General features: G+C 42.7%; 1 protein-coding gene across 2 annotated transcripts in view; it reads right to left on the bottom strand.

Annotated features, from left to right (window-relative positions):
• Positions 1 to 14,233, bottom strand: part of LOC126253596 (cuticle protein 16.5-like) — a 55,290-nt gene extending 41,057 nt beyond the window's left edge. Inside the window, exons 1-2 of one of the 2 annotated variants that reach the window (XM_049955040.1) lie at positions 14,153 to 14,233; positions 13,476 to 14,013 (exon numbers count right to left, since the gene is read on the bottom strand). In XM_049955040.1, coding sequence (XP_049810997.1) covers positions 13,552 to 14,013; positions 14,153 to 14,164 — 474 coding nt within the window. In that variant the 5' untranslated portion in view covers positions 14,165 to 14,233 and the 3' untranslated portion in view covers positions 13,476 to 13,551. Of the gene's footprint in view, positions 1 to 13,475; positions 14,014 to 14,152 lie in introns of those variants that run through there. The other variant, XM_049955039.1, reaches the window with a different exon arrangement.
• Between the last annotated feature and the right edge of the window lie 413 nt (positions 14,234 to 14,646).

Genomic DNA, 14,646 nt, shown 5'->3' with positions numbered 1-14,646 from the left:
TAATTGGACTCTACCTTCTCATCCACTCTACAGACCGGACCTCTAGTCTTCCGACTGCCGTCTATTTTGGCCAATGAAAGCTGCATTCCACGGGAAGCAGTACGTGGAGATTACTGATGCGGGATGACGTTGCTTCCGACGTTAACCTGTAGAGTGGTCCCTGCAAGATGGCATAAGGGTGGTCACATTGAAGGGAGAGTACGTTGAAAATAGGGTTTCACAGTTAAAGAGAGGGGAATAATATGATGTATTGGTATCAAGAATAAAACGAACCTGCTTACAGAAAAAAATGTGTCACATTACTTACTGAATGCCCCTAGTACAAGTTTTCTCCTTCAGAGATGAACTACAGATTACTAGTTTTCTCCCAATGTATCAAAGTCGACCACTCGCCTTTCCCACGACCGACCCGGCGTGCTCGTTCCATTTCATGTCGTTTTGCGACGTTACGCCTAGACACTTAATCGTATTAAGTGTCATGACAAACAGTATACCATTAATACTGTATTCTAACAGGACTGTTTTCCTGCTCGTCATCGTTAACGAAAATTTACCCACATTTACTCCAAGCTGCTGTTACAGGGAGTTTCAAAAATGACCGGTATATTTGAAACGGCAATAAAAACTAAACGAGCAGCGATAGGACAAACTTTCGAAATTACAGTAGTTACAATTTTCAACAACAGATGGCGCTGCAAGTGATGTGAAAGATATAGAAGACAACGCAGTCTGTGGGTGCGCCATTCTGTACGTCGTCTTTCTGCTGTAAGCGTGTGCTGTTCACAACGTACAAGTGTGCTGTAGACAACATGGTTTATTCCTTAGAACAGAGGATTTTTCTGGTGTTGGAATTCCACCGCCTAGAACACAGTGTTGTTGCAACAAGACGAAGTTTTCAACGGAGGTTTAATGTAACCAAAGGACCGAAAAGCGATACAATAAAGGATCTGTTTGAAAAATTTCAATGGACTGGGAACGTGACGGATGAACGTGCTGGAAAGGTAGGGCGACCGCGTACGGCAACCACAGAGGGCAACGCGCAGCTAGTGCACCAGGTGATCCAACAGCGGCCTCGGGTTTCCGTTCGCCGTGTTGCAGCTGCGTTCCAAATGACGCCAACGTCCACGTATCGTCTCATGCGCCAGAGTTTACACCTCTATCCATACAAAATTCAAACGCGGCAACCCCTCAGCGCCGCTACCATTGCTGCACGAGAGACATTCGCTAACAATATAGTGCACAGGATTGATGACGGCGATATGCATGTGGGCAGCATTTGGTTTACTGACGAAGCTTATTTTTACCTGGACGGCTTCGTCAATAAACAGAACTGGCGCATATGGGGAACCGAAAAGCCCCATGTTGCAGTCCCATCGTCCCTGCATCCTCAAAAAGTACTGGTCTGGGCCGCCATTTCTTCCAAAGGAATCATTGGCCCATTTTTCAGATCCGAAACGATTACTGCAGCACGCTATCTGGACATTCTTCGTGAATTTGTGGCGGTACAAACTGCCTTAGACGACACTGCGAACACCTCGTGGTTTATGCAAGATGGTGCCCGGCCACATCGCACGGCCGACGTCTTTAATTTCCTGAATGAATATTTCGATGATCGTGTGATTGCTTTGGGCTATCCGAAACATACAGGAGGCGGCGTGGATTGGCCTCCCTATTCGCCAGACATGAACCCCTGTGACTTCTTTCTGTGGGGACACTTGAAAGACCAGGTGTACCGCCAGAAACAATTGAACAGCTGAAGCAGTACATCTCATCTGCATGTGAAGCCATTCCGCCAGACACGTTGTCAAAGGTTTCGGGTAATTTCATTCAGAGACTACGCCATATTATTGCTACGCATGGTGGATATGTGGAAAATATCGTACTATAGAGTTTCCCAGACCGCAGCGCCATCTGTTGTTGAAAATTGTAACTACTGTAATTTCGAAAGTTTGTCCGCCTGAAAATGTACTGTTGTCCCAAGCATATTGCAAGAAACGGTGTATTTCTATCGCTGCTCGTTTAGTTTTTATTGCCGTTTCAAATATACCGGTCATTTTTGAAACACCCTGTAATATCACCAAATAAAATATATTTCGAAGTGATCCTGTATCGTCCTACAGACAGTACACCACCGCGTCATCAGTCAACAGCCGCAGTATTATTTCAAGAAATACAGCAATCAGCCACTTCGTTCTGCTTTTTTATTTATGCAAATAAGCGTTTCAAACTTTCATCCATCTTTATTTGGCAGCAATATGGTGGATACTGCGCTGTTTTTGTGGAATATGCAGTGAAATCATGTTTTGCGACAGTTATAAATGCGAAAAACTGGAGCAACGACAAGCAGGATAGAAAGGCAGCTGCAGCATACAAACTGAAGTCGATATTTTAGCGATGGGCTAACTCAATGTTAAACATGTGCTATGCCAACTCAAGGTGGGTGAAAGCTCGAAACGCGTAATGGTATCAATAAAAATAGATAAAAATTAGCTTGCTGCTGTATTTCTTAAAATAATATAAACCATAGCCCCGGAGCTCAACAACCAGTAAAATGGAGAATCTAATGGAAATAGCCGCCAAATGCTGCTAACAGTATCCATTAGATCGTTTCTGTACGTAGGGAACAAGAGGGGTCACTTTCCTGAGGCACACCTGACGATACGTTTGTCTACGATGAACACTCGTCGTCGAACACAACGTATTGGGTTCTATTACTTAAAAGTCTTCAAACTACTCTCATATCTGAGAAAGTATTCAGGATGCCCAGATCTTTGTAAACAGTCTACACAGATTTGCATATTTTTATCACGTAACGCAGTAAATTATCTCAATGTTTTTTAAAAGCCGCTAACAGAGACTGTAAAGAAAATGGCTTGAATAAATCAGTTCACCTTTTACGTTCAAATGTATGAAATTTCTTATTCATCTCATAACTAACCTGGAAGACAATATTTATATTATTTCATGCAATGCACTCTGTCGGTTCCTTTCAGTTACAATGAAACTCTTCTTCTTGTCTTACATTTGGTCTCCTTCTGTCACCGGCAGTCAATACCCTCTTGACTTCAACCCTGCAGTTATTGAAACGTAATATTTATTTCGTCTGTTAATATTTATTTTTCCACAAAGAACTAGAAAGCGTTTACTTAAGGCGATCGTGAGTACACGGTACCACAACTCATTTCGCCGGCCTTTGTGGCCGAGCGGTTGTAGGCGCTTCAGTCTGGAACCGCGCGACCGCAACGGTCGCTGGTTCGAATCCTGCCTCGATCATGGACGTGTGTGATGTCCTTAGGTTAGCCGGCCGCGGTGGTCTCGCGGTTCTAGGCGCGCAGTCCGGAACCGTGCGACTGCTACGGTCGCAGGTTCGAATCCTGCCTCGGGCATCGATGTTTGTGATGTCCTTAGGTTAGTTAGGTTTAAGTAGTTGTAAGTTCTAGGGGACTAATGACCACAGAAGTTGAGTCCCATAGTGCTCAGAGCCATTTGAACCTTAGGTTAGTTAGGTTTAAGTAGTTCTAAGTTCTAGGGGACTGATGGCCTCAAAATTTAAGTCCCATAGTGCTCAGAGCCATTTGAACCACTTGAACAACTCATTCCCATAATCTACAAACATTTATTCTCAATTTTAGATCTGAAGCTTGTGCCATTTCTCCATGTTTCAAATCCTCTCTCCTTTACTGTTAGCTAAAACTGATCTCAGTAATGTCGTAGCCGTAGCCTAGTCTATTAGTAGGTTCACACACATATACAGGATTTCCGGAAATTCTCTTTATAGACTTCTAGTACTTGTAGAGTGGAGTGAACACCTACAGATTACACTGAAACTCATGTACGGAAACGTACAGTCTCCGTTCTAGAAGAAGTTTAACTCATCCAGTTCTGCCCGAGGAACTGAATTAGGTGTAATGCAGCGCATTTATTAGATAAAAATTCGGAAGCAAACATAACGAAACATCCATTTATCACTTAAGTGCATTTGTTTGTATTAACACATAAACAATACATGTTTACATTATTCCGAAACAAAGAAGAACCCTGCATACTTTACGTACAGAACAGTACTGATGCGTTACAAAAGTGGCTCGAAGTGGCATCCACCAATGTTGTTACAGACATTGTTCTTACGAAGAACGTTGTGGTACACTCTCTCCATCCCACATCATACTTTTCAGTTTCTAGTGCAACGGCGAGAACTCGTCCCAACAGATTTTCCTCTGTCCCTACAGGAGTCCCGTGAATTAAACTTTGCGTACTACTCCACGAGAAGTAGCGTAGGAGTTAAATCCAGAGATCCAAAAGAATTGTACTGCGTCAATTCTTCAAGAAGAAGTGGATGAGTTAAACCTGTGAACTGAAACAGTCGTAGAACGGAAACAGTACGTTTGCGGATATGGGCTCCTGTTCAAAATAAACACATAATTTTTTTTTTTTAATCACCGCGGTTCCCAGATCTCCAGAAGACAGCCGTTGACTGAGGATATTGTATCACAGACACAGTCCCTATTCATAGACGTCACTAAAGCGGCCCGCCGGCCGGAGTGGCCGAGCGGTTCTAGGCGCTACAGTCTGGAGCCGAGCGACCGCTACGGTCGCAGGTTCGAATCCTGCCTCGGGCATGGATGTGTGTGATGTCCTTAGGTTAGTTAGGTTTAAGTAGTTCTAAGTTCTAGGCGACTGATGACCTCAGAAGTTAAGTCGCATAGTGCTCAGAGCCATTTGAACTAAAGCGGCCCAGAGATGTAAACAACCATGCACGAGCAGCGCCTATGAAACGGAGGGGCTCCGACAGCCGATCAGTTCCAGTCATTCCTCCAGATAGGAGGTGCACGGCTCGTGTTATCTGTAATTCAACCATGTTTAGACGGTCATAACCGCAGTTCCATCGCGTCCGCATTGTTACTTTGTGCCAGGAAAGGCTCTCAAACAAGGGAAGTGTCCAGGTGTCTCGGAGTGAACGAAAGCGATGTTGTTCGGACATGCAGGAGATACAGAGAGACAGGAACTGTCGATGACATGCCTCGCCCAGGCCACCTTGTAACAACAACAACTGTACATATAATAATTTTTTTCTTCTGATTTTCGTTAAATGAGTGTAATCGATGTTCTGATTTCATTTCTTTTTCTTTTCATGCCATGATGTTAAAGGAACTGTAACCAATTTTCGATGTGAATATTAATGTTTATGTCAAATTGCAAGCAATATTATAACAAAATGGAAATGTAAGAATTGTTGAAACTGCTGTAAGATGTTAAAGTTGTAATTGTGCGCCTGGGCCATACGTAGGCAATGTATTAGGATATGTGGAATGCAAAACCTTTGGTGAATACCCTGTCTGTAGGGGAGCGGTAAAAGGTGGATGGCAGGCGAGCGCGGGAAAATGCACACGGGCGCGACACGGCATAACGGGCTCAGCAGTAGTAGTCGGAGTTGGGCATCGGTCTGAGAAACACGCTCTGGATCGAGAAGGCTCTCCTGGAAAACGTGATTTCATTGAGCCTCGGATGTGCTCGACTATACAGCATGGCTATATTCCATAGGCACTAAATGGAAAGTATTGCGACGCTAAGAAGAAGCAAAGTGCCGATACATCAAGAGCCATAGCTGTGATTGTATGTGTGCTGTGCGCCTCGCCATCTCACCGCCCGCCAACCGCCGCATCGACACGAACAGGTTGAATCTTTTAGTACTGTATTCGTGTGGACCAGTGTTACTTTTGTTCCTGACTGTTCAATAACAACTTAACTTTTACCAGAACTGTCCTATCATTTAACTATCCTCATCACTAACCTAGACAGGGTCCTTTCCACATGTTGTGCAATCCGAGTGTCCCGAAATGAAGATTTAAAGTTTATGTTAATAATACTTACCTGCTGACCTATCTATGTTAGAATGATGTTTAAAGAACTTTGCTGTTAATGAAGATTTAGGCAAATTGTATAGGTCTGATAAAGTTGGAAGATAATTTTGAAATTGGTTTAGTAATGGAGTTTAGTCAATTTGAGACAAAAGTAATGGTAGTTAAATAAGCAACAAATAAGACAAAAAGAGTAATAACTCATATATTGGAAATCTTGAGTGCTTCATGATTTCGATAAACTAAAATTTCAGTACAGTGATCATAACAGTTGCAGCCCCCCCCCCCTTTTTCTTTTCTATTCTTTCAAATTCTGAAGTGTACTGAACTGATTTGACCAGCGAAGTTAAAGTCAATATAAAACCAAACTTTATTAGTGTTTTACCTTTTTCAAAATTGATATTGTATGTGGTGTTTCGAAAGTGCTGTTTCTAGGGTAACCTATGCCCGATTTTAGTCAGAACAATAGACAATACGAAGTTTGTAGTAAACATTATAGGGTATTGTTGTGTATTTTTGGCTTGTCCATATTAGTACAGAAAGTGAAATTATTAGTTCAGTAGAATTTCTGGTTCTAAAATTTACCATATTATGCAGTGTAGTTACGTGTTGTTTTGTATGAACATACTTCAACTTGTACTGGGAAGAAACTCAGTTAATGCCTAATTAGGCTGGCGACCGTATTATTAACAATTTGGTAGCATCTGCGGTGTTGTTTCTTGTCCGTCCTAACGTGTAGTTGCACTTCAGACTTGCTTGACGTATTATTGTTGTTACTGAGTGGGTGAAAGTCTGGTTTTGCCTTCATTCAGGTACACGCGGTCAACATATATATCAAAATCCTTTCATATAAGGTGAAGCCCATCAACTTACCATAGTACAGGCTTTAATAAGTATCGTGCGCAGTAGCGTAGAGTTACAAGTGGATTCCCGGTGACAGGACATCCAGTTGTTGTCGGTCACAAATTAATGTGAATACCGAACAGTGGATGTTCAGTGGCACGAATTGCAATAATAATTAGTAAAGTAAATAGCAGTGAACGTCAAGTATAGTAGTGTGGTGTAATTTGCATTCAGTATGGATAGGAGCGTAGACACAGTAGATGTGCCGAGCGTAATTGAAGATGCGCATGGCAGTAGCAGGAGTTTACGCGGCCAGATAACAGATGGCGTTAGCGAAAGACAATTGGCTTACATACAATATCACGAACATGTTAACGAACAGATTGAAATGTCGAGAGTGCCTCGAACACAGCGAGGGATAAAACAAGAAGTAGAGGGTGACTTTGTAGATGATAGTGGGTATGTGAATGAATCCACTGACATATTTGATTCTCCACAGATAAAGAAAGAACCGAAAGAAACTTTTGAAGTAGGATCGGAACACACAGATTCCGTAGAACAAAACAGTGTGAAAATTTTAAGCATGAACGATTTATTTGAACAATTAACCAAACAAATTGCGGGACAGAATAATCAGCTTAAAACACACGTTGCAGAGCAGATCAAAACGCAGAATGATCAGCTTCAGAAACAAGTCAGTAATCAGGTTAGTCAGCTTAAAACACACGTTGACGAGCAGCTTAAAACACAAAGTAATCAGCTCTAAACACAGAACGAGCAGCTTAAAACACACGTTGGGCAGCTTAAAGCACAGGTCGAAGAACAAGGAATTAAAATTAGTAAACAAATAGAACAGGTAGAACAAAAAGTGGGTAATTTAAGCTCTGTAGTAAATACTGTGAAATTTGAAATTGACACAATTAACAAGAATATGGATATTATGCAGGGGGAAATTGACAACATTAACAGTAGATTTGATGTTGAAATCCTCAACATCCAAGAGAAAATAGAGCCTCTGGTTGAAACAAAAGTAGACGAAAAAGTTTTCGGTCTTAAAACTGAGATCGTAAACGAATGTCAACACGGAATCTCACAATTGAAAAAGGCAGTTTCAGACACTGAAAGAGATTTAGGTGAGAAAGTTACCGGATGTGTACAAAAATGTGAACAAAATACTTCGAAAATTCAAGGCAAAATTTTCGATCTTGAGAGTAAAATTAAAGATAGGCCTGGTGTTGTCTGTAGTGGCACACCACTTACGAAGCTGTTAGAAGGTGAGGAACGCTTCGATCCCGCCAAGAAACATAACGGATCGCATCCGTTAGATTTCATCAAAAATTGCGAGAGGATATTTCCTGAACACTTGTCTGATCAGGAAAAGATAAACGTAGCAATTAGCGCCTTAGCAGGTGATGCTAAGCGCTGGGGAATTAATTTGAATACCGAACGAATGACGTTCGAAGAATTTAAGCAAAAGTTTACGGAAGAATATTGGTCCGAACAAAAACAGGATCATTTATGGCGCGAGTTTATCATGGCCAAGCTTCATGATAACAGGGGCAGGAATTCTTTGAAAGATTTCTGCGAATATTGGTACCGGAAGTTGACGCATTTAAGAGGGAGAATATCCGATTCGGAAATCATATGGGAGCTATATAAAAAGCTTCCAGAAGATTCGAAGAGATACGTGGGAAGCAATCATCGCAGCTTCCAAGCGTTTCTCGAAAGGGTCGAAGACGAAGACCATTGGCGCGAAAGTCGTGCCAATCATCAAAATTTTAGTAACAGGAATAACCGTAATAATGACGAGAGAAATGACGGCGATGGGTTTCGCGTCAATATGATACAGAGAGGTCGCGGTAGAGGGTACACCGCGCAAAATAATAACGACGCGGGAAACTGATTTCTGCGAACGTTGCGGGCCAAACGGAAGCGGACAGTATATACCAGCCCCGATTTAAGAAATGTTACCGGTTCAAATGGTTCAAATGGCTCTGAGCACTATGGGACTCAACTGCTGTGATTATCAGTCCCCTAGAACTTAGAACTACTTAAACCTAACTAACCTAAAGACATCACACACATCCATGCCCGAGGCAGGATTCGAACCTGCGACCGTAGCAGTCGCGCGATTCCTGACTGAGCGCCTAGAACCGCGAGACCACCGCGGCCGGCTAGGTGATTACCTAAAAGTAATTGAAGTCCACGAGGATTACACTAAATATGAAGTAACAGTGGATGTGAGTAAAGTGGAGAATGAGGCCGTTTCGCCAATAGAGGATATTGAATTAAAATTAAAGCCTGACGAAAATGCAGAGGGAGAACTTACTGCCTGTCTCAGAAAAGCTTTTATGTTAGAACCTGAAAGCGATCCAGAATGGTCGGATTCTGACGATAGTTCAGATGACGAATATTTCGGTAATAGTTGAAATAATGGAAGTACAGTTAATTGCGATATTGTATATATTGATGATGAAGTTTCAAAACAAAACCCAGATGTTGTGACTGAACAAAGAAAGAAAGAGCCACTGGACGACTCAGTGTTTATTTTGCAACGAGTTCAAGTAACCAAAGACTTTGAACTCCAGAAACCGAAAAAGCCACCAGATATAAATGATTCACAGGTCAGGAACGTATCTTGGGACGATGTCACAGTCGACCAAGGTGCGTTGCGCAAAAAAACAGGAAGGGGCATGATTTAGAGTCTGGGGCAGATTTATTTCGGATTTTGAGAATGTCATGAATACCTTACATCATGAATCTACTGGATTCCCACCGGAAGAAATTTTGTTAGGCAGCAGGAGTAAAAGTTTAATTGAGGAAAAACTAGAGTTTCCACCTTGTACAAGTTTGGGGTTGAGTCAAAAGAAAGAATTAGTCAGAAAAAGGGCAAAGGAAAAAGCTGACTATAGATCTAAAAGACATGATAAAAATCTGAAAGTTTCAAAATTTAAAATTGGGGATTATGTTCTTTTAAAAACCCACGAAAAGTCTAGTGAACTGAACCATGAAATTTCCAAATTTAAATACATTTATAATGGACCGTATATAATACAGAACATTCCACACGATAATGCTTGCTACCTGATCTACCCAAAATCCAAGAGACCTTTAGGTGTAAGAAACGTTGTGGACCTGAAACTGTATGTTCCTAGGAGTGAGTGACCTAAGTGCTCTCAGAGAGCAATTTGCGTTAAATATGCTGTATCTTATGCTGAAACTAATTTATTCCAAATGTAATTAATCTTTGTAAATGTATGTATACCAATAACAGTGTTCTAATGTACTTATGTGAGTTTCAGATTACCGAATGTACTGTAAATGTAAAGATGTATGGAGAAATTTACTGAAAAGAAAGGGTAAATGCTGCAAGCCAAATAAAAGATGGGACTGTAAAAGATTAAAGTGGGCAGTGTATGAGCCATAATATAAAGGACTGCCAAACACCAATGGGGGCAGATAAATTGTCAATGGAGAATTGTGAGTGTGGTACAGGTGATGTGGTAAAATGATGCGAAATGGACTGCCCTAAATCTGAATTATAGGCAGCAAATATATGTAGTGATTTTTCTAAATGTTAATATGTTTTTTTTTTGTTTTTTTTTTTTTTGTAAGTAAGGAAATGGACTGCCATTCAATGCAAGCAGCAACAAATTCTCTTACAGTGTGTATAGATATTTCCATTTGCTTTTGTAATTAATTGTTTGTGTTCCAGATTTTGAAATTATTTCTTTGAGAAATTTAGTAAAAATGAGTAATTTGCTATTTAAATAATGTTGTGATAGGAGATTGGACTGTGCCAAAGGAACTTAAGTAAATGATAAGTAAATGTTCTTGATATGTTAAAAAGTGTAGACCTATATAATGTGAGTGAAAGGAAGCTTGTGGTATAAATTTTTTTGGATGGGAAATTCACACAAAGATTCAGAAACACTGTATAAATATAAAAATTAGTGTTCCCATCAAATTTGCACTTAGTGAAATTTACTGGAAACAGGGGCATGTCTAACAACAACAACTGTACATATAATAATTTTTTTCTTCTGATTTTCGTTAAATGAGTGTAATCGATGTTCTGATTTCATTTCTTTTTCTTTTCATGCCATGATGTTAAAGGAACTGTAACCAATTTTCGATGTGAATATTAATGTTTATGTCAAATTGCAAGCAATATTATAACAAAATGGAAATGTAAGAAATGTTGAAACTGTTGTAAGATGTTAATGTTGTAATTGTGCGCCTGGGCCATACGTAGGCAATGTATTAGGATATGTGGAATGCAAAACCTTTGGTGAATACCCTGTTTGTAGGGGAGCGGTAAAAGGTGGATGGCAGGCGAGCGCGGGAAAATGCACACGGGCGCGACACGGCATAACGGGCTCAGCAGTAGTAGTCGGAGTTGGGCATCGGTCTGAGAAACACGCTCTGGATCGAGGAGGCTCTCCTGGTAGTTAAATAAGCAAGAAATAAGACAAAAAGAGTAATAACTCATATATTGGAAATCTTGAGTGCTTCATGATTTCGATAAACTAAAATTTCAGTACAGTGATCATAACAGTTGCAGCCCCCCCCCTTTTTCTTTTCTATTCTTTCAAATTCTGAAGTGTACTGAACTGATTTGACCAGCGAAGTTAAAGTCAATATAAAACCAAACTTTATTAGTGTTTTACCTTTTTCAAAATTGATATTGTATGTGGTGTTTCGAAAGTGCTGTTTGTAGGGTAACCTATGCCCGATTTTAGTCAGATCAATAGACAATACGAAGTTTGTAGTAAACATTATAGGGTATTGTTGTGTATTTTTGGCTTGTTCATATTAGTACAGAAAGTGAAATTATTAGTTCAGTAGAATGTCTGGTTCTAAAATTTACCATATTATGCAGTGTAGTTACGTGTTGTTTTGTATGAACGTACTTCAACATGTACTGGGAAGAAACTCAGTTAATGCCTAATTAGGCTGGCGACCGTATTATTAACAATTTGGTAGCATCTGCGGTGTTGTTTCTTGTCCGTCCTAACGTGTAGTTGCACTTCAGACTTGCTTGACGTATTATTGTTGTTACTGAGTGGGTGAAAGTCTGGTTTTGCCTTCATTCAGGTACACGCGGTCAACATATATATCGAAATCCTTTCTTATAAGGTGAAGCCCGTCACCTTACCATAGTACAGGCTTTAATAAGTATCGTGCGCAGTAGCGTAGTGTTTCAACCTCTGCAGTGGATGACCGCTACCTACGGATTATGGCTCAGAGCAACCCTGACAGCAACGCCACCATCTTCAATAATGCTTTTCGTGCAGCCACAGAACGTCGTGTTATGACTCAAACTGAGCGCAATAGGCTGCATCATGCGCAACTTCACTCCCCACGTCCACCGCGAGGTCCATCTTTACAACCACGACTCCATGCAGCGCGGTACAGATGGGTCCAACAACATACCGAATGGACCGCTCAGGATTGGCATCACGTTCTCTTCGCCGATGAGTGTCGCACATGCCTTCAACCAGACAATCGTCGCAGACGTGTTTGGACGCAACCTGGTGAGGCTGAACGCGTTAGACACACTGTCCAGTGAGTGCAGCAAGGTGGAGGTTCCCTGCTGTTTAGGTGTGGCATTATGTGGGGCCAACTTAAGCCGCTGGCGCCGTAACGGCTGTAAGATAGGTGAATGCCACTCTCTGACCCGCAGTACCACCATATCGGCAGCATATTGGCGAGGCATTCGTCTTCATGGACGACAATTCGCGCCCCAATCTTGCACAACTTGTGAATCCCTTCCTTCAGAATAACGAAATCGCTCGACTAGAGTGGCCAGCATGTTCTCCAGACATGAGCCCTATCGAACATGCCTAGCATAAATTGAAAAGGGCTGTTTATGGACGACGTGACCCACCAACCACTCTGAGGGTCTACGCCGAATCGCCGTTGAGCAGTGGGACAAACTGAACCAACAGTGCCTTGATGAATTTCTGGATAGTATGCCACAACGAATACAGACACGCATCAATGCAAGAGGACGTGCTACTGGGTATTGAAGGTGCTGGTGTTTTCAGCAATCTGGACCACCACCTATGAAGGTCATGCTGTATGGTGGTACAACATGCTATATGTGGTTTTCATGAGCAATAAAAAGAGCGCAAATGATGTTTATGTCGATCTCTGTTCAAATTTTCTGTACAGGTTCCGCAACTCACGGAACCGAGGTGATGTAAAACTTTTTTTTTATGTGCGTATGATGTAATCATTCCCCTCTACAAGTCCTAGAAATTTGGAGTTTCGGAACGCTCTGTAGATTGCGTGAAATTACTTAAATTATTTTTATGATCGAGGTCTTTACGTTAAGTTCCTCTGAACGTTACATATACATGGATTTGTAAGTGTTTTCAAACTAGTAAACTGTGTTCTCTTTTCGGTTGAATGATGTTCATAAACCAATCTATGATTAGTTTACAGCATTCTGAATGTATGTGTATTGTTATCTTGGATTAAGCTGTATAGATTCCCACATTAACTTTGCTCTCAGTTGTCATGGAGACCCATTATGTGCATTTCATGCGAACAACGGGCCGCAGCCGCTGTCTCTGTTGTATTATTTCATACATGCTTCATCTTTGTAGTATCGGCGTAAGAATATGCATCCTAACTCTATATTAGTTTACAGAATTTCTTTCAGTTCTGGGGGAGTGAATCTGCATATTCTGTCTCTATAGAAACTGTAGACAATTCTGAAAGTGAAACAGACAGTATAGAAAAACAGAAAGTACAACACAAGACAGATTCATTGCCATAGTTTATTATTAATATTGTATAATATATACATTATTCACAAAGGAACGTTGTGCAGCATGACATTTCAGCCCAGCAGAGCAGCCTTAGCGTGGAGGTGCGCAGCAGCGGCGAGAGCGCCAGGGGCGGCGTAGGCAGTGGGGGCGGCGTAGGCAGCGGGGGCGGCGTAAGCCACGGGAGCGGGAGCGGCGTACGCTACGGCGGGGGCGGCGTAAGCGTGGGCAGCGTACGCGTGGGCGGCGTGGGCGGCCAGGGCGGCGGCGCCGTTGACGACGGCGTCACGGGCCTGCGTCTGGGCGACGGCGGTCAGGTGGGCGGCTTTGGTGACGGCGACGTCAGGGGTGTCAGCCAGGTAGCCGTCGGAGCGCACGGCGACGGGGGCGGGGCCGTAGGCGGCGTAGCCGGCGTGCACGGGGGCGGCCACCACCGCGGGGGCGGCGTAGGCCGCGGGGGCGACGACTGCGGCGGGGGCGGCGCCCAGGTAGCCGGGCTTAGCCACGGCGACGGCCAGGACGGCGCTCAGGACGATCTGAAATTGGTAAAAGTATTGTTAGGCAGTGCTTTACTACTCCGTTAATTCTCTAAATCAGAAGTCCTCCATACGGAGGTACCCAGTTCGTTGATGCAGTGAGTTATAACGGTCTACACACAGCGGTAGCAGTACGTACCAGGGTGTTCATGACTGAGGGAGTTGTTGCTGCTGCTACTGCTGCTGCCGAAATGTGCCTCTGCTGTGTTGTGCCCGGCTTTTATACACGGCCGGACCAGCGCGCGTCACCTGACGTGAAAGTATCGCTCCTCACGCCGTGGCCTTGCGTGAGGTCCCGTGCTGGGCGTTGTCTCGTGTCTGGCGGATTTGTTCTGCACGCTGCACTGACCTAGAGGTTCTCCTGAACGGAAGAGGTTTCAATACACCCTATGTTCTACGTATCTCTGCTGACGTTCTGATCCAAGCGTGATATTTGCTCGACTAATTCGGCAGCATGGAGGTGTAGAGGACGATGTGTGACGGTGATGTGTAGCCTGGCATAAAATGTTTCAATGTGAGAACCTTTTAATATTTAAGTGTGCATGAAAGCATGCAGTCCACTTCCGTAGCGTAGCAGTAGCGTTACCGCCTGCGACGCTACTGGCCCGGGTTGATTCCCGGCAGGGGACTGGA

Source organism: Schistocerca nitens, chromosome 4, assembly GCF_023898315.1.
Source record: "Schistocerca nitens isolate TAMUIC-IGC-003100 chromosome 4, iqSchNite1.1, whole genome shotgun sequence".
Taxonomy (NCBI): Eukaryota; Metazoa; Arthropoda; class Insecta; order Orthoptera; family Acrididae; genus Schistocerca; species Schistocerca nitens.
The sequence above is the reverse complement of the archived record's forward strand: the minus strand, read 5'-3'. Positions and strand labels throughout refer to the sequence as shown.